General features: G+C 40.2%; 6 protein-coding genes across 6 annotated transcripts; 1 reads left to right on the top strand and 5 right to left on the bottom strand.

Moving 5' to 3' along the window:
- Window positions 1–1015: 1015 nt before the first annotated feature.
- On the bottom strand, window positions 1016–2454 carry LOC105448028. The gene is made up of 3 exons (XM_011686388.1): window positions 1750–2454; window positions 1275–1370; window positions 1016–1144 (listed from the first exon to the last, which is right to left on the bottom strand). The coding sequence occupies exons 1-3, from the start codon at window positions 2452–2454 to the stop codon at window positions 1016–1018; spliced, it is 930 nt and encodes a 309-aa protein (XP_011684690.1).
- Window positions 2455–3132: 678 nt separating this feature from the next.
- Window positions 3133–4998, bottom strand: LOC105448027. The gene is made up of 4 exons (XM_011686387.1): window positions 4217–4998; window positions 3747–3846; window positions 3259–3414; window positions 3133–3186 (listed from the first exon to the last, which is right to left on the bottom strand). The coding sequence occupies exons 1-4, from the start codon at window positions 4996–4998 to the stop codon at window positions 3133–3135; spliced, it is 1092 nt and encodes a 363-aa protein (XP_011684689.1).
- A 1069-nt stretch (window positions 4999–6067) lies between these two features.
- LOC105448026 (odorant receptor 24a-like) lies at window positions 6068–7792 on the bottom strand. Its single transcript, XM_011686386.1, has 4 exons — window positions 7187–7792; window positions 6712–6944; window positions 6486–6585; window positions 6068–6379 (listed from the first exon to the last, which is right to left on the bottom strand). The coding sequence occupies exons 1-4, from the start codon at window positions 7790–7792 to the stop codon at window positions 6068–6070; spliced, it is 1251 nt and encodes a 416-aa protein (XP_011684688.1).
- Window positions 7793–8859: 1067 nt separating this feature from the next.
- Window positions 8860–10690, bottom strand: LOC105448025 (putative odorant receptor 92a). The gene is made up of 5 exons (XM_011686385.1): window positions 9882–10690; window positions 9543–9642; window positions 9344–9454; window positions 9062–9217; window positions 8860–8989 (listed from the first exon to the last, which is right to left on the bottom strand). Exons 1-5 carry the CDS (start codon window positions 10688–10690, stop codon window positions 8936–8938), a joined length of 1230 nt encoding a protein of 409 aa, XP_011684687.1. The 3' UTR covers window positions 8860–8935.
- A 1065-nt stretch (window positions 10691–11755) lies between these two features.
- LOC105448024 (odorant receptor 13a-like) lies at window positions 11756–14036 on the bottom strand. The gene is made up of 5 exons (XM_011686384.1): window positions 13243–14036; window positions 12589–12688; window positions 12410–12520; window positions 12055–12210; window positions 11756–11975 (listed from the first exon to the last, which is right to left on the bottom strand). The coding sequence occupies exons 1-5, from the start codon at window positions 14034–14036 to the stop codon at window positions 11922–11924; spliced, it is 1215 nt and encodes a 404-aa protein (XP_011684686.1). The 3' UTR covers window positions 11756–11921.
- Window positions 14037–14634: 598 nt separating this feature from the next.
- LOC105447842 (aquaporin AQPAe.a-like) lies at window positions 14635–17339 on the top strand. The gene is made up of 6 exons (XM_011686075.1): window positions 14635–14760; window positions 14837–15012; window positions 15279–15422; window positions 15498–15731; window positions 16003–16083; window positions 16602–17339. The coding sequence occupies exons 1-6, from the start codon at window positions 14667–14669 to the stop codon at window positions 16752–16754; spliced, it is 882 nt and encodes a 293-aa protein (XP_011684377.1). The 5' UTR covers window positions 14635–14666; the 3' UTR covers window positions 16755–17339.
- The last annotated feature ends 2936 nt before the right edge of the window (window positions 17340–20275 follow it).

The following is a 20275-nucleotide window of genomic DNA, read 5'->3' as shown; positions in this document are numbered from 1 at the left end:
GTCAAAACATATTTTAACTTTTGTGTAGTTTTTATTTTTCGTTTTACAACGGATATTCTAGTAAAGAAATTATTGTTCTGGGATTTATGTGTCCATGCCGTTTTTATTTTAACATTATATATTTCTTTGAAGACTACATTTATGTATCTACTTTATGACTCTATTCAAACTTATTGTTAGCCAACAACAGAGTGAAGAAGATTTAAATATGTTAAAATCTTATCCGTCTTAACAATCTAAAATACAACGAGTCTTTGTAAAAATATATTTTTGTATTTTTCAACATATTACTTACGTTGCCGAACGTCCTGAAGGAAAGATCGATGAACTTTTCTTCTTTGAGTTTCGTCGGAGAATTTGACATGACCATGATTAACCTTTAAACCACCACATCCCAAAAAATTGCTAATTTTATAAGTTATGTATAATAAAAATGTATGTTTTCTGAATATTTGTGATGGGGAAAAAGAAAACTGTTTTAATGTAAGGTTTAACAAAAAAATCTCGTATACAATAGAAATAAAATATATTTAAATGGTGACAAATAAGAAAATGGTTGACAAGTAATGTTTCAATAACGGTCTGTGAGACCGATATAGTGGTTTAAAGATTAATATCAGCGATCGCGCTTTCGCGTCCGGAAGACGATACCATTCCAACGTGTATATGCTGTTAGTGCCACTTTTTCTCCCTAGTTTAATTAATAAATTATACATGTTAGATTATCAATTAATTATACATATTAGATCGATCATCAAGTAATTGTACAATTAATTATACATATTAGATTACCAAGTAATTGTACAATTAATAATACATATTAGATCACCACGTAATTATACAATTAATTATAAATAAAGTATTTTAGATCACCAATAAAAAAATTTAATTTAAACAATTTAATTACTTGTTAATTTGGCCTTTTCTTGAAATTCTTTGTTTTTACTTTGATGAACTTGTCAGTTTTTTGTTATTGTTTAAAATGCCCATGTTGTTAATTGATAAATGCTAATTATTACTTTGATAACGTGATAATGTACTTTCGCCAAAAGTTGTTCACCGATAAAGCAAAAGATGAAAATGTTGAAATTAATTGATGTAAGTCCAATGGACACCGAGCTGCAGCATTGTTATCCTCCCATTCCTAATTCATAGATTCAATGATTATATTTATTTTTATAATGCTTGCTAATTCTTGTGCGTTTTATTTTTATTCTCAATACTCTTTCAAAACCATTCAAATTATTGTCGCTATATAATCATTTTTTGCGCACCAGGATAACAAAATATCCTATGAGACATACGGCCAATCCTAAAATTTCCATTAAACTTGCATATTGTATAGGAGATTCTGCACCAGTTGAAGGAAACTAAAATGCATTGCAAAAAAAAATATAAGCTTTGTTTTTCAAAAATGTATACTCACAGAAGAAGAACAAAAAGAAGAAAATAATTTATGTCTGTACAATAAATAAGATTTCTTATATTTTTGAAATAAAAATCGATGTAATCAATAATAAAGGGAGTTTGTACATAAGGAGTCTTATTTATCGAATAACTTATATGTATTAATCAGAGTACCTAACATCTATTTTGCATATGGATCTCAATTAAAAGAACATTAAAATATTAACAAACAAATTTGCTGAAGATACTTTTGTAAAGATCGTTTTACTTTCGCGTTTTGATTTGATGCTTTACAATAATGACCAGTCTTTCGTTCACATTTTTAAGTTTGCTTTTGTTTACCAGATTGTTCATCAGGACTATCAGGATCTCCAGCTGCGCGCAGATATGCATGACGGTTGTGCCCGCGAGGCCGTACACCGCCGTCGTGATCGTGCATTTGACGAAATCCGAGAAGAACTGCGCGAGGAATACGAGCTCGTAAGCGGGGCTGAGTTGCACGTCGAACAGAACGAAGTAACTCGGGCACGGTAGATGTCTGATCGTGACGCTCTGCTTGGTGACGATCTTGCCGTGCGACAGCGGTATGATCGTGCGAAAGGACACCCCGGTGGAGTACATGAATGTGGCGCCTGTTATCAGCAAACACCTGCCGGTTCTGACCTTGTCAAGCATCGCGTCGCGATCGCGCGAGAACACGACGTTTCGCCAATCGTCCTCGACCTGCGCGAGGCAATTTCTCATTTGGTCCCGGCTGATCAGCAGTTTACCGTACTTGGCCATCGTCAGCAACGCGAATATCACGGTGGCGAGGACCTTCAGTCTGGCGCGAGTCTCCCGCTGCACGATGGCCATGTAGAGGATCGCCGGGACCAGCTCGCAGGTGAGGAGAAGGTTGGACACGAGGACCACCGCGACTCTCTCGACGGCCTCCGGCAGCCAGGACCTTGCGCGCGCGTAGGGCCAGTCGCCCAGCAGACGAAAGACGAAGCGGCTCAGCCTGAAGGCGTAATCCACATCGCGCTCGTAATTTTTATTGGAGAACATCTTCCACCGTGGCTGTCCCTGTGCTGTCCAACGTACACGGTGGTGAAACGATGCGTGTTCACTCGCCAACTGATCACGGTTGATCGCGCTGCTCGATTCGAAGAGGAGACTCGCGACTCGCGCGCGCTTGCGTATTGAAGCAATCTTGGCAAAGCCACGTCGAACAAATCGCTATAATGTTGCGTGTATAAAAACTTTTGAAGAGAGGAACGTTACGCGGGACTATTTTTGTTTTGCAACATTGTGCGGATTTCCTGGAAATTACGGAAGGGTTGACGTTCCGAGAAAAAAGTTTACTCGCCACCGGCAATGCGGTCTTAAACTTTACAATTTTCCATAAGAAATGTATAAAGAGATATTGCAAAGAGATGCTAAAAGATACAAATGTGTTTGTTTGCACTAACATATTTTTTATATCTCGTGTACTAAATAATATTTATATATTTTATTCTATTATGTATATATCTCTATAAGAGCAAATATCTATGAGAAATTTTAGTCAATGTCTATTATACTTATAACGATATTATATGCACGTCTTAAACATTTAATTATCTTGTATAATCGATACTCCTTATTGCCATTAACATCAACAATAAATCTTTCAACATGTTAAAATATATAAGTATGTTTATTTTAAAAAGAAAATTCATTGCCAATCCCAGTTTTATTTGCCATTTATTCGGTAAGTTGTCGAAGCATGTTAAGGTAAATCACAGCCGATTTAATTACCTGAAACGATTTCCTAAATCCTTAAAGCAACCCTAAAACTAATCTTTACTAACAGATAATTATATTGCTCACATCACCGAACGTTCTGAAGGACAGAATGATGAATTTCCCGGCGGTAATCCGTGGTGGCACATCCAAAACGGCTGTCACTAATATCATGTCTCGCACCACGCTTGTCGGAAGACGATACCAGTCGAGCGTGCAAAAAGTCCAGCTCACCTCTTCCGCCTATCGTGGATAATCGTGAGTATCTCATGTATAAAAAAAAATAAGCAAACGTATGCTTTTTTTATAAAACGATACCTTTATATTTATATTTATATTATATTTTACATCTTAAAAGGTATAAGATATTTACGAATTACCTGCGTCGTTATATATTCTCCGATAAAACATAAAATAAAAATGTTAATAATGACAGATGTGAGAGCTGTTACGTACGAAATGAGGGCCGACAAGTTTCTCTCCTCCCATTCCTGAGAATAAAATTAGTTTGTACTCGCGACACGCATTGCGCCTAAACACAATGCATTTGCTCTTGCGTTATTTTTTTTCGTTACCCCTATTATACAATATCCGGTAAGGCACATGATCATGGTGCACCCCACTATTTCGACTAAGCTACTGTAGCGCAAAGTACTCTCCACCAGTTGCAAGAAACTAAAATATATTTATCAAGCACTCGATTCAGTGTCGTCGGAGACGAAATAATATTTAACGTGTTATATAATAGTTACAAAAAAAATACAAATATATATATTATATAATTCCTCATATTTATCGTTAATGTGATAGTATTTAATATTAAATATAATTATAAAATTATGAATATCTATAGATTTTCTATCTTCGAGCATATTTACTTATAAGTAAAAATTGTATATTGGCTCGTATTTTAGAATAAAATAAAAATTAGAGGAAATAAAAGCCAAACGAGCAAACACAGATGTTGTAATGTCTTATATTTACTTAATGTTCGATTTATGCGGACGAAAGAAAATTACGCGAAAAACGACGTGTTTTCACTCACTTTTGTATTTTGATCTGATGTTCAATTATAACTGCCAATTTCGCGCTGGCGTTCCGCTGCCTTAGCTCGCTCTCGTCTACGAGGCTCTCCATCATTCGCATCAGGATCTCCATCTGCGCGCACGCATGCATCACGAAGACGGCGGCGAGACCGCAAATCGCCACCGTGATCGTGTACATGACGAAACCGCAGAGGACTTGCAGGGCGAACACGATCTCGTAGGCAGGACTGTTCTGCGGATCGAAGAAAACGTAATAGCCGGGGCAGGAGAAGGGCCTGAACGTGGTGTTCCCGATAACGACGCTTCCTCTCGAGATCGGCACGATCGTATTGTAGGACAGCCCGCCGCAATACATGAACGTGCAGCACAGGACGAACAGTCGTCTGGCGGTACCGGCCTTGCCCAGCATCACCTCTCGCGCCTCACCGACGGCCACTGTCCCCCAGTCCGTCTCGATGTGCCGCAGACAGCTTCTGACGTCGTGCACGTGGATAAGTAGAGTACTGTACTTGGCGATCGCCATGACCGAGTACAGGATCGGCGGCATCATTTTCACCTTCTCGCGCGTGTCGTCGTCGACGATCACGTAGTAGAGAACACCCGGCACCATGTCGCAGTGGAGCAGCAGGTAGCAGACGATCACGAGGAGGATATTCGTCATCCTCTCGATCACGTTCGGCCGTCTGTCGGTCGACGGCCAGATACCGAGCATACGGAGTACAACGTGACTTTGTTCGACGACGTACTTCACGTCCGTCTCGTAATGTTCGTTGAGGATCATCCCTAGGCGATACGAATAGCGCACGACTTTTTCTTTGTTAAGAGCCAGAAGGCTATCACCGTGTAATTTCGATAACGTTAGGACGACCGAAAATTCTACGATCGCGACGGAGAGATCGTGGCTGTCGTTGGAGAACCGAAATTGTTTTAGTTAAATTGTTGCGGGAGTTGAAAATTGAGATATGTATATGTTTAGAGTCAGTATGGTTTGCGTATGGTTTGATTTTGTCGATCGCAACTTTGCGAATACCTAGGCGTGATGTTAAAGTCTCGGGCGGCTTGCGCCTGCGTGCTTTAAAAATTGAAATGCCACACGTAAGGGATGCGAGATAGCGATCGACGAGAAGAAGTTTCGCGATTGATTTTGCACGCGATGTTGATTTCTCAACGCACGATAGTATACGTGTGCGACGGAAACTTTGACTTCGTAACTCGAATCACGAGAGCGGTTCTTTTTTTTTTCAAGGGAGTAAAGGACTAACTTAGTCTTCCATCGCAACGACGGTAAATAAAACTTTTGTCCGATCTCTTCGGCGAGGTCATTGTTCCTATATATCGATTAATAATGCTCCGATTTGGTACACGTTGCGTTTGGAACACGAGCACTTTGTAGATTCTATTTTTTTTTTATAGTAATATTATCACATTTTTGAAGAGAAATAATCTTTATTTCATCGTAAGTGATATTCTAACACGTGCGTTATTTGTCAAACTATTAATATAATTCTCTGTACAAATATTCCGAGCGATGTAATTTCCTTTCCGGAATGTCGTTTGCCGCCATGTCTTACGTTCTCATAACGTCTCGCGAGGAAAATTCACGGAGCAAATTGAAATATGCCATTGACGTCTTTAAGATCTGCGATATAACATTTCGTTTTCAGTGTGATTCGTGAGATTTCGAGCATCTTTCAGATACATAGATTTTATTAGGATATTTATTGGAATCTGCTGGCACACATCAGTACAATACTTAACACACCGACTAATTCAAACATCTAATTGTAAGTAATAGATGCATTATGTATAAAACGTATAATTGTTGCGACAAGCGCATCAAGCAGTCTTAATTATGATGCCTCGCGCTTAGATCGCGAAATGGCGTTACTCACGTCGGAGAACGTGATAAGTGTCATCGTTATCATCTTTCCGGCGGTGAGCGTCGTGGGGTATCGGGACATGGCGATCGGCATCAGCAGCTCGATCGCCTTCCTGGGTGGCATGCGATACCACTCGATCGTGTAGCAAGCGGTTCCCACCTGTTGGCAGCGCTCCTTCAGCAGATCCCCGATGTAGCAAAACATGTACACGTTGAAGACGATCGACGCGAGCGCGAAGAGGTACATAAAAATCTGCACGTACGACCCGTTATTGTTCATGTCCTGAAATTCGGGAAGGGATTAACGAACGATTGCGATCGTTGAGGTGTCGGACGATGTTTGCTTTAAGATCGCTTCGAGTTCCCTATAGAGGAATCGGCCAACGTACGGTTATGATGTAATAGCCGATTAGACATATGTTACACGAGGCGTTCACGAATTCCACGAGACATATCTCGGTGAACAAGCCGCTTACGTTAGAAACCAGTCTGGAAAATCGATGTCGGATGAAATTTCGAAGAGTCTCGCTGCGCGATTTATCCTAAGATTGTAACTGCCGTCGAACGCAATTGTTGTAATGAAGGTTAATCATTAGTGTTTTTTTTTTCAATTACCTTAGCAGACGCAAATGTCGGGTTATCACGGTGGCGATTCGATCCTCGACGGAACCGCCATTGCGTTTACCACCGTCCACGGTCTCCTCGAGAATCAACGTCAACACGTCGCACTGGCCGCACACGTGTGTGACGAAATTGGCCATCAAGCTGCAAATGCCGCAGAACGCACTGTAGGCAGTGCAACCGGACAGAACTTGTAAGAAGTACACGATCTCGTAAACAGGACTAGCCTATACGACGATAAGATTGATTTATATTTGTCGATCTAACTTGTGGATATAATCAATTTTTAGATATAATCAAAACTAAAATGTTACAAATAAAGAGACGAGATGCCTGAAGATTATAAATGTATATCTAGAGAGAGAGAGAGAGGAAATGTCAACCTATTATAAAGGGAAAAACGCCGATCAGATTTGATCGAATGTCAACGCTGTCGCCTCACCCCGCAAGTCGGGGTTGGAAGTTTTACCTGGGAATCGAACACGAGAAGCTCGCAGGGTGACGGATGCAGCCTTACGGTAACGTTGTTCTCATTAATCAGATTCGGCGTGACTATTGGTATCGTATAGAACAGCGTGCCGCAGCTGAACATGAAGACCACGGAGATGACGCCGAAGGTGCGGCCGATTCGAGCGTTCGCCAGCATGATGTCGCGATCCTCGGCGAGGATCGCGCGCCGCCAGTCGTCGGCCACGCGCTCGACGCAGACCCGGAGCCGATCCTGATGCCACAGCAGCAGAACGTATCTCGTGAAAATCGTCACCGTGAAGAACAGCGGGCAGATCGTACGGATGATCAGGAAGACGTCCCACTTGTCCTTCACGATGCGCACGATCCACGGCAGGATGGAGAAGAGCAGGAGAAACGTGGCGGTAGCCATCGTCGCCCGGTGCAAGGCGATCTTCAGCCTCGACCTCTCGTCATTGGCCAGCGGCCAGGCGCCGATCGGCTTCAGCAGGTAAACGCTTATCTGAACGGCGTAACGAAAGTTCGCGATGTGCGACTTGTTCTCCCTCGTCACGCCGTATTTGGCGAGCGAGGTGTTCAGAGCGTTTCCTTGCTTCCGATCGACCATCTTCAAAAAAAACCGTGTAACGCCGCCGCCGGCTCTACCTTTACTGTCCCGATCGCGAAATCAGAATTACGCGATTTTCTTACCACGAGGCATGCGCGGCCCGTTCGATGAACTCGCCTCCGGTCCTCGCCGCGTACGAGTCCTCGCCGCGACTTTGATAACTCGTAATTTGCATTTTCTAATGTGCCGGTTAAGTTTCACGGGGGGAAAAACAGCAGCTGCAGTTGGAAGAAATCGGGAAGGGGTGAGCGGGGACACGGCCGGTGGTCGCCACGATGATGCGGTGGAAACTTTCGTCCGATGATCGTCGTAAAGTTACTGACGATACGTGTACGACAAATTCTAATCTTTTCCTCGAAAAATTCTACGTACGTGAAAGTTTTTTTTACATAACTTTGTGCCTCGCTTAACTCTTACATGCTTCAATCTTATATATTAAATTACTTGTACATTCAGCAGGTCGCATACATTTTTTAAGAATATTAATATTACTTCTCGCGATATTTTTAATTCACTCGGCTATTTCTTTGGGAAAATTTTCTGTTACCGCTACGTATATAATTATTTTCAGAGAGAAAGTGCAGTTGAAAACAGAGCGAGGGGATAATATTGCTTCGAGGAACTTCAAAACGGAGGGGACACGACTGCAAAGTAAATCCGACTCTATTGCAAAATCGTAGTTCGCAGTTTAAACTTTGAGTCCGTTTTTTTTTTCTGCGAAAAGGGTGAATCGTAGCCGAGTGTTTGCATCGTGATATTGACTAATAATAGCCCCTTTACTCCGTGCGGCGCGTACAAATAAATGTAATATTAATATAATTATAAAGGTATGTATGAATGCACAGAAATAACGAGCATTAATCCTGCTATAATGATCCAGAAATGATCTTAATGTTACTTTAATTACCTATTACTGAATTAGTAACGCAATTGATTCATCGTTTGATCTGTTTTTAAATGTCGCCTTAATGAACGTCGCTAAATGATAGATACGAGCAAAGAGAAATGATGAATATAATATTTTATATTTGTGATTTGTTATATAGGTAAGAAATTAATAATATATATTTTGAGCGGGACAAAAAATTAGTATTTCAGTAGATGGCGAATTTGGAGTAATTATTTGGAATAATATAAATCATTTTACGTCGTAAGCATTCGAATAAAATTCAAATACGCCATCGATGTCTTGCACACCTGTAAACATTGTTATTGAACAGCGTATGTTTAATTTTCAGATTAATATAACGAAAGAAATTGCACACTTACGTCGCAAAAACTGTGAAGAGAAATGTCAAACATTTTAGCAGCTGTCAAAGTCGACGGACGATTCGATCTGATCATCACCATAATTAAATTATTCACGTTTTTTGTCGGTATCGTGTACCAGTTGATGGAATACGACACCTCTCCAATCTTTACACTCTTCAAGAAAAAAGTTAAATATAAAGAGCTCAATGTTTAATAATCGAACTGACTAATTAATTTTACTTAATAGCTCACTTTAACTTAATTAATTATTTGTTTTAAAATAATGATTATTAAGTTTACCTCTTCCTTAAGACGATCGCCGATAGTCGACAAGGTAAAGACATTTACAAAAATTGAAGTGACTAATATGAAATATATGATCACGCCAAACATTTGATTATCTTCCCATTCCTGAAAGAAATTTGTGTAAAAAAAATATATATAATTTAATTTTAAGAATAAATCATTCCTTCGATTGTGCGAGAATGTATCTAAATACCTTGAGAACTCCATATTCAAGAAAGCATATGATAATAGTACATCCAACCATCTCTGACAGAAAGACGAAATTTAATGAATTTTCGATCATTTCGACATACCTGTAATAGGTATATTATTATGAAATGAGAAGAAATGTAATTATTACAAATCGGGAGTAATAAAAAATAAACACACGACAATGTAATGAAAATTATTCACGTTATTCAAAGAAATATTCGGCAAAAATAAAATTCAGTTTGTTTTACTTTAATAAATTGAATACTTTAATAAATTTAATGAATATTAATATTATCGGCGACACGCATTTGCTGAAAAATATCACAATTCTTTTTCCGACCTGAGAGCTTTCATGTGATGCGTGATTATCCAGCTGAATCGTTCATGAATACTATCAGTCCCACCGACCAGCAACGTTTCCATATGCCTGCGAGCGATCTCGAACAAGCAGCAGGCGTGCATCACGCAGCTGGCGATCAGGCTGTAAACGCCGCAGTTCGTGGACAGGATCATGGTGCTGAACAGGATCTGGACGACGAAGAGGATCTCGTAGAACGGCGAGTCCTCCACCATGAAGAAGACGTAGTCGCTGAGATAGGGCAGGGGCAGGCAAGTCGTGTTGTCCTCCTTGACGATCCGGTCCGCCAGCAGCGGCATGATTATGTGATAGGGCAACGCGCCGCCGTACAGCAGTACCAGGTACGTCATCGTGAACTGCCTGCCGACCTTGGCGTTCTTCATCATCACCAGCCGATCCTCCTCGCTCTCCACGTCCCTGTACTGAGACTCCATCACTTGCAGACAGCTCTTGATGTCGTTCTTGTTGATGATCATCGTCCAGAACTTGATGATGCCCAGCAGACTGAACACCTGGGCGGCTATGACCTTCATGTATCTCGTCAGGTCCTCCGCGTCGAAGAAGGTGTATATGACGTGCGGGACGAGGAGAAAGCACATCAAGCAGAACACGACGCTCGTCTGGGAATAGTATTTGACTTTGTCTGTCAAGGAATCGTCCCCGTAGAGCGGCCAGAGGCCGACGGGCGTCAGCAGGATCTTGGCGATTCTCACCACGTACTCCGCGTCGGATCTGTAATTGAAGTTTCGAAATAGCGCGCGGTTGTCGGCCGGCGACATGCCCGCGATCATTGCCGTTACACAATTATTCGCTTCGCACGCTTGATTCCCGACTGGCAACAACAAAGTGTGATGGCCGCGGGGGTTGTTGATCGGCTGGCACGCAAGTTAACCGTGGGCGCTTGCGTGCGAAAAGTTCGCCTCTCTCCGAGGCAACTTTCAGCAAGGGCTACTCTTCTGAGAATCGCCGCAACTTCCATTGGAAAAAAAAAATATATACATATACATATGATTTCAATGACTACGCAGGCGCTGTCAAGAGGTACTCGCGGGTACGGGGGGGTTCGCTTCGTTGAGCTGTCGAGAGCAAAAGCGTACGGTGCTCAGAACGGTGAATGTATTTCTGCGCTTCACGAAGTGAAATCTAATTTGAAGATGTTTGCTGTGTACGTTTTTATGTTTACTGCATATCAGATGTAAATTGACAATATTTAGCTTTCTCTAACGCATTGAGAATATAAATCGAGTTATACTTACTTTTTAAAAAATTCAGTTATAATGAAAATTTATTGTAAAAAATTATGATAAATTCTCAGAACTAACTCGAATCAAGCAGTATCAAATAATATTTTCGTGATAGCAAATAATGCGCAATTCTGAATGCATTCCTACTTCTGATAAAAATGTGTGCGTTATACAGATCTTAATAATTTGATGTACAAGACGATATTGACACCTGTATATAAGTTTTATAATGAAATTCAACTGCGCTGTCTCTACTTCAACATTTTCAACAGAACGCCAGATTATTTGTATCTCGGTAAGTCATTTTATTGATATAACGTTCCTTGCAGGCAAACTGCGCCTCGCTATTTAGGATGATTGTATAGAATACGCGATCTCGTATTACTTACGATTTATGTTTTATAAAACTCGAGGAAAGGAAGAAGTTTCGAAAAGGGAAAAATAATGATACGGTAATAAAAGTTCTGGACAAAGAATACACATTACGCAAATTAGTTATACAACTCGGAAAGTTGACAATTCAAATAAATTCTTTTCGTAGAAAAGACGGAATCGTGAAAACGTTATATATATGGAAATTATATGACGTGTACCATGCAATACGACTGTTAGTAGTATGATTTATTGTTCGACAGAGAGGTGATTGTTTCGCTGATGTCATATAAGACAAGTAAGTCATATGTATTGTATCTCACGAAGTGACGTTGACAGCTTAACATTTCTTTTATATATATGTATAAGTAGATATTCGATACTTTATGCGGTAATACTTGAGAGTTTATGTAGTCATCGCTCGTATAAAATTAAAGTACGCCGCTGATGTTTTGCAAACCTGAAATGCACGTAATACATATATCGGATATTATCTGTATCAATTTTCAGATGAACACTTCGTTAGAGTGAGTAATTACCTCGCAGAATCCTTGAAGGGAGAGATCAAATATTTTCGCGGCTGTCAAGGTTGACGGACGGTTTGATCTGAGCATCACCAGAATTAAATCCTTTACAATTTTCGTTGGCAAATCGTACCACTTGATAGAAAACGACGATTCTCCTACTTTCTCGCTCTTCATAAAAAGCAACAAATGAATATCGATCGATTAATTGATTATATCATGTGTATCATATTGTTACTCTTATTTTTAGAGCTGAATTTGGATCGATTTTTATATGAAATTTTCACTCGTTTGTAATTACGATGGATTACGTATTACAAAGTATTTTATAATTTATGAATTATTTAGTATAAAAGTGGAATGTGTGTACCTCTTCTTTAAGACGATCACCGATAGCCGATATAATATAAACGTTTACAAATATTGACGTCATTAAAACGAAATATGTACCCGTATTTAAGATTTTTCCGTCTTCCCATTCCTGTAAACGAATTTACATAAACGTATAGATTTGCAGAATTTTATTTTAATAATTTTTACTAAAAATACCTTAAGAACTCCGAATTCCAGAAAGCATATAATAATAGTGCATCCAACCATTTCGCATAGAAAGACAATGTTTAATGACTTCTCAATCATCTCCGCGAATCTGTAACTTATTTCATTACTTAGGGAACTTAAATAAAACTTGATGTGAATTATTAAACGCATTTTTTTTTTCTTTATCCTAATTGCTTGCATTATACATATGACTGCATATTACGTGTGATTTATAATCTTAAATTTAAAGACATGTATATATTAAGGTAAACGTACCAGTGGCTGAACATGTATCTATGTCTGAACACGTACACAAAATTTATTAATCTCAAATACTTTTTTTATTATAATATCAAAATTTAATTGTAAAAATATTTAAAGATTACAATTAAATTATAATATTATGAAAAAAATCATTTAAAAATAAATCTTTGTGTACTTGTTCAGCTATAGATACACGTTCAGCCACTGGCACGTTTACCTTACGTAATTTATAATCTAAAAATTCCAAGACTTGAGGAAATCTAGAGGTACTCCAGCAAACAGATTATAACTGCAATGTTGCTGTAATATTGCGGTTATAATTTGTAGGTATTTGCTGGGACTAATGTACAGCGTACAAATTAAAAACTTTCTCAGAGTACAAATAAAAAACTTTCTCACTGGATGGCTTGCGTGTGGTGTTCGATTATTCTCTCGAGTCGCTCGTGGAGATTGCTGGTGCCGCCGTCGAGGACCGTTTCCATCTGCCTGCGCACGACCTCGAACAGGCAGCAACTGTGCATCACGCAGGTGGCGATTAGGCTGTAGACGCCGCAGTTCGTGGAGAGGATGATGCTGCTGATCAGGATCTGCGAGACGAAGATGATCTCGTAGAGCGGCGAGTCCTCCACCACGAAGAAGACGTAGTCGCTGAGGTACGGCAGGGGTATCTGCGTCGTGTTGTCCTCTTTGACGATCCGGTCCGCCAGCAGCGGCATGATTATGTGATAGGGCAACGCGCCGCCGTACGACAGTCCCAAGTACGTCACCGTGAAGAGCCTGCCGATCTTGGCGCTCCTCGTCATCACCAGCCGATCCTCCTCGCACTCCACGTCCTTGTACTGAAGCTCCATTTTCTGCAGGCAGAATCTGATCCCCTCCCTGTTGATGATCATCGTCCAGAATTTAATAATGGCGAGCAAGCTGAACACCTGGGCGGCTATGACCTTCATGTATCTGGTCAGATCCTCGGCGTCGAAGAAGGTGTATATGACGTGCGGGACGAGCAGAAAGCACATCAGGCCGAATATCACGCCTGTCTGGAGGTAATTCTTGATCTTGTCGGATCTGGAGTTGCCTCGGTAGAGCGGCCAGATACCCACGGGCGTTAGTAAAGTCTTGGCCACCTTCACCACGTATTCGATGTCGGTCTTGTAATTGTGATTTCGAAATAGCCTAAACTCTTCCGTCGGCATCACTCTCGAAATTTATTTTTACTTCGTACTTTTTCTTTTAATACAGAATATTTTCGTTATATGAATATTTCCAACGACTGGACGGACACGAGCGCGCGTCCTGCCACGAGAGTCAAACCGCGGGCGCTTGCGTGCAAGATGATTCCCTTCACGATTATTTTCCTCGCGGCAATCTGCGTGGAATCGTCGGAAGTTTTAATGGCAAGGAAAATGTATGCAATTTCAGCGACAACGCATGCAATTTCAGCGACAACGCATGCGCTATGAGCAGTGGTAGCTTTGGATTCTCCGAGTCCGGAGCTTTATTCTTCCACGTCGCGCGTCGTCTGGAAGAAGCAGAGAGTTCTTTTCGGAGCACGGAGCCATCCGGAACGTGGACAGATAATTCGTAACGAGTCAAACGGGCTTGTGGCGCATCGGTGATTATTCGATAATAATTATGTTATTTATTTGGTTGTTAAATATCTGCCGTATCTCTACCAAAGTTCGAAGAAATAATGTCATATCGCGAACGTGGATATCTTCCCGGTGTGCAGTATTCAAGCGATTTGAAGAGCACTCGACGTATCTACCGATAAGACACCGCTGTATTCTTTTTTCTATCTTTAGTCTATAAAAAATAACGATGCTATGCGGTTCGCGGCGATTTGTGCAGAGATTAAAGTAATAGTCATAGTTATGTCGAAATCAGCGTCAGTGATCTCCGTGCAGAGCGATCGGAACAGTGAGTGTTCGTTACCGAGGTTTAGGTTAAACGTTTCCCGAGATTTTGTATGATTTTTCGTGGGATTTTTTTACAGTCGAAATGTGGAAGATGCAGGAGAACACGTTGTCGATGTTCGCGGCGGAAGTCGTCGGCACATGTATCCTCCTGCTCTGCGGTTGTATGGGGAACGTCGGCAGCTTGGGATCCACACCACCTCCGCCGCTGCAAACGGCACTCACCTTCGGTCTGACGGTGAATCTCGTAATTATGGTATGTGTATAATTATTCTGTTTTATGTCGAATATATAATACAATAAATATTCTTCATTCACATGCACGCGATATAAGTTTCACAAGTTATAAATAAGTTGACTTTTGTACTATAAAATCATAAACTATAATTTAATAACTATAATATTGATGCAGTTAAATTTCTTGGCTGGATAGAAATATATATTTTTACAAAGCATTTACGAAGCATTAAAAAAAATCCAGTTTACATCGTCTTCAAAATTTCAATCACCAATATTTCTCAGACGATAGGTCACATAAGTGGCGCTCATCTCAATCCGGCTGTTACCATCGGTGCCGTCATAATGGGCCTGAAGTCAATTCCGACCGGTGTGATCTACATCTTGGGACAACTTGTCGGCGCCATCATAGGATACGGACTTTTAAAAGTGCTGTTTTATTGTTTCGCTATTATTTTAATGTGCCAAATATATTCATTGCGATGTGAACATGTATTCCCGCAGGTGGTAACGCCGACGGAATTGTTCAACGACGGAAACCCGAACTCGACTGTCGGCGTTTGCGTTACGGTTGTTCATCCGGGGCTTAGCTGCGTGCAAGGTTTATTAGTCGAGGTGTTTTGCACGTTCTGCTTACTTTGCGCGGCTTGCGCCACGTGGGATCTTCGATGCGCTCACATTACGGACTCGGTGGCCCTCAAATTCGGCTTCTCAGTCGCCACCCTTTCCTTCGCGGCGGTAAAGCTACTTTTAACAATTTTTACATCTTCTTTGTTAAAATTATTATTATTTTTTCGATACATTAATTATTCTTTTTTCCTAAATTTTTATCACTTAAAAATATATGTATACTGAGTATTGCTCAATAATGTTTAATAAAATTTGTCATCATATGGTATAACTTTATAAAAGAGGAAAGTAACAAAATACATGAAAGTAACCAATAATCTTTTACAGTAAGATATACAATTAAAAACCGAGTAATTTATTCTTTCCTATATCTCTTCAGGGCCCTTATACCGGCTGCAGTATGAATCCAGCGCGGTCATTTGCGCCTGCATTTTGGAATAGTTCTTGGAAGGATCATTGGGTAAGTTGAAAATAAAAATTTATTCTTACAATTAGTGTAGATAAAAATAAGAATGAAGATTTATTTCCAAAGCGAAATTGTTAAGTAATACGGTGATATGATACAGAACATTTACATTTAAAAATTGACTACAATAGTGTTTTTATTTTAATCTTTATATAACTCAGATTATACACACGATACATATTGAAGACAGATTACGTTAACCTGCTTTCGATCATTTATAAGAATTTCTATAAAATTATTTATCTGATATACGCGATAAAGAACGCATAAGCTACTGTAGCACACACAGCAAAATTATCTTTAATGATATATCAGTTTATTTATACGTCGCCTTTATCGAAGATTTCTTTCGATTCAGTGGCAATAATAATCTGAGATTATATCATATAATATTTCATGTAAAAGTGTATTTCTGAACAATAGTTAATATAAATTATAAAAATGTTTTCATCGTTAATTTAATTTTTTTGATAAGCCTCTTTCAAATTATTTAATTTTGTTTGTTTAATTAGATTTATTGGGTTGGTCCTATTTTGGGAGGTTTACTTGGAACCTTTGCCTATCAAGTGCTGTTTGCCGAAAGTCACCTAAGCAGGAAAAAATCCAGTTCAAATGATAAAAATTCGTTTAACTTGTCAACACAGTCGAATAATATAATCATGTAATAAAAATAACAGGCTTAATAATTTGTTATATATAATTCATGAACGAAGCTATAGTATAATATTAAAATTTTTAATAATATTTTACATGACAAATAATAATTACATAATTATTTATTACGTATCATGCTTACTTTCTTTATCGTCTATTGGTCATGCTTTCTTCAGAGTAACTGCAAGTTTTACTAGATGGCAGATGTAACGATAATCCTAATAGGCTACTACAATGATACTTTTTTCAATTATTTTATATTCATCTAAGTAAAAAATCGTTGAATCATTCAATCTAGTATGCTATAATTGGTTTTCGTTCTTTTAATATTTCTAATATTTCGAAAAATAACTTATCTATTAGTTTTAATTACTTGGAGAGATTATTAATAGTCTATGAATTCTCTTTTTTATAACAAAGAAAGGCTTATTATTGTATAAATAAATTATATTTACAATAATTGCGCTTAATATCGATATTGCAATGCTTGAATCGGCTGTAGACAAAGAAGATCTGCGCCACATAAGTTGCGCAATGTTCTTGCGCTATTATATTTATCAGATAACAAAAAATTGATCAATAAATTTTTAATTAAATTTTTCTAGTTTCTTCAATAATGCATCCATCATGTGTTTGAAGATAATATAATCCTCTTCGCCCAAAAATAGATCACTATTCGAGTGGGTGAAATTTAATATGAGCGAAGTGCATCTTGGACACTTTTAGAATATTAAAAGATCCCACGCTAAGTTTTGCGTTATTTTTATCTCTTTATTTTTCGAACGTCGTTTCTTCTATGCGGTGGCTAAAAGTTGGAACTTGTATACATATACACGGATACATTCTCGCCGTTTGACTTTCTCTTTTGAGATAAATCAGAATACAGTAAATTGGGTTGATATATGTATATTTTACTATTATTTATATAAATTCACAGGATCACAAAACAGCGCAGTGAATTTAAATTCTTACAAATTAAAATTATTCAATTAAGATATGTAGTCTAATCTGATAATTTAATTTGACTTCAAAGAAAGCAATGTGGTGTTAACACGGACGTATTTCGCGAACAAAAATCTCCGACAGTTTCGCACAATGATCCTGTTGCGTGATCCCGCATGGCAGCTGGTGTAGAGAATTGCGTAATTTCGCGATGAATTTATTCAACGAGTACGGCCGGTGTAAAAACATGGTACGTGGCAACCGGCAAAAGGTTCATCAACCTTCACCCAGCGACACACTCTCGCCGGCTGGAACTTGGTCACGGATGCGATCGATAGCGGGGCGTTTCGTCGACGTTTCGAGAAACGCGCGTCCCAGCTAGGCTGCGCATAAAACACACACACACATACACACATGTATACACGCACACCTGCGTGCACCCTGCGGGGCTCGAAAAACGCCCATGTTGCCCCCGTGGAAAAGGTATGCCTACTTGCAGTATTGTCCCGCCGCAAGTGTCACAGGGCGAGATCGTTGGAAACCGGGTTGGCCCGCTCGACCGGTCCCGTTCGACGCCGGACGGGACGCCGCGCCGCGCGCGACCGGAATCCGAGATCTCGAGATCCCGAGGTTGCGCCGATGTTACTCCCGACCCCCGGTGCTAGCTGCAACATCATCCACGACGTGACTGCGTCGAGTTCAAGGTCGCGCGATACCGGCGAGGCAACTAAAATTAGTCCAGGCGGGCAGGTTACCCGTTTGCGCTCGCTCGGGGAAGCATGACGACGCCGCGCCGCGCGGACGGAGAGTTCGTTATTTATGTAGCGGATTGATGAGGGTAAACCCGCGCGAACGCGGGATGGCCGCGACAATGCGATGGCGAGAGGAAAACTTTGCAACAGCGCGGGGGTCTCTCTCTCCGAGGGAGGAGAGAATATTGCGACGCAGCGTTCTTTCCTTTCTCTCTCTCTCTCTCTCTCTCTCTCTGTCAGCCGCGATCGAAGTTCTGCGCCGCGGCGCGCGATTAGGGTGGGGCAATTTTCGTGTTGCGTAATAGATGTTCACCCTTTGCTTTGCACGGAGATGTTATCCTGGCTGTACGATGAAGTATAAACAACTTGTTGTTGGGTTTATTACAGACGGGGGATGCGAGGGAAATTGTCTAACTTTACACAAAGCTATTATCTATTACGTTGTAGGTAGTATATTCTGCTGAGAGAGAAAAAAAACTTGAATTATACTATCATTATAGCACAAGGCCGCTATAATTTACGCGACATTAATATTAGTCGCAAGAATTACGATGCGGAATTTTTTTTTTTTATAACCCGCAACGAAGGCTATATTAATCTTTACTGGTGTAACTGATGAGTAATTCCCATTTTTATTCGCTGACAACGCGATCGCGGCGAAGCAAAATAATGGATGAAATGTATAATCGATACGTTTATTTTGCTGGGTCGGACATTTGCGCACTTTCTATACGTTATATCTATATAACTCACTTCGTGCATCTATCGATTAGCTGCTGCAGCTGAACCTCGAATGTTCTGGAACACGATGGAAGGCGCCTAAACTCCAATACCTGCGCTTATAATGACATTTGCCGAGATATGCGATAAAATCTTTTGCCGTCTATTAGATTCCTTTCAAGGGAAATGATTACACTATTGCTAATTGCTGAGATGTGTAAGTTATTCGAACATTTTTCTAGACATTAAAAAAAATGTCTAGAAAGATTAGAGAATACCATTATGTCTAATATTTGAAGTGGAATTTATTACTCGATATGTTTACAGAGTTATATCATCACTCGAGGATTATTCACAATCGGAATGTAAAACCACATAAAAACCACACTTGGCCGTATCGCTCGTTCTAAATTTACCCGCGAGCTTGATGCGCTGAATAACGAGTTTGAACTAGGATATTCCAAGTATACATCGTACAAATAAAAAACATGACATTTCGTCACCGTAAGTACGTTTATTTTTAATTAATCGTTTTCTTGCTTGGATGGGAAAGAGCAGCGATCTTTCTGTCATTCTCGATAACTGTAGCTTGTACATTTCCTAACAAGTCGATTTGTTCCAGTGACCTGAGAGGAACGCGGGAAGGAGAAAAAAAAAAGATACGTCGGCGGGAAGGTGCACTAATTGAGAGTGCGTTCGTTAGCGACGTTCGCTAACTGTACACACCATCGTCTCGCTCCGGCCGGAGTGATCCGTAGGAAGAGAGCGACGCGTCGCGTTCGAGAAAGTTCCCACAGATCATCGCGCCCGTTCTCGTTTTAGTGCAACATATAGTTGGCAACCGTCTTACCTTTCGCATTTCATTACGCCGCGCTGAATGACACCTGAATGTAACGAAGGCACCGCGCATTGTGCATATTTCTATGAAGTATACAAGTAGGAGTAGTTTCCGTTCGCCCCTCCGTGAGCGAGGCCTAATCCGCCGGGCCGTTTGTTAACGGCCGACAAAAAGACGATCTCCGCGGGGAGATAAGTATCTGTGGCGTGCGCGCACGACCCTCTCTCTATGTATCGCTGAATAAAATTGCATTAATTGCATCTACTTAGAAAGGAGCCCG

The sequence above is a fragment of the Wasmannia auropunctata genome, unplaced genomic scaffold (genome assembly GCF_000956235.1).
Source record: "Wasmannia auropunctata unplaced genomic scaffold, wasmannia.A_1.0 LD336090.1, whole genome shotgun sequence".
Taxonomy (NCBI): domain Eukaryota; kingdom Metazoa; phylum Arthropoda; class Insecta; order Hymenoptera; family Formicidae; genus Wasmannia; species Wasmannia auropunctata.
The sequence above is the reverse complement of the archived record's forward strand: the minus strand, read 5'-3'. Positions and strand labels throughout refer to the sequence as shown.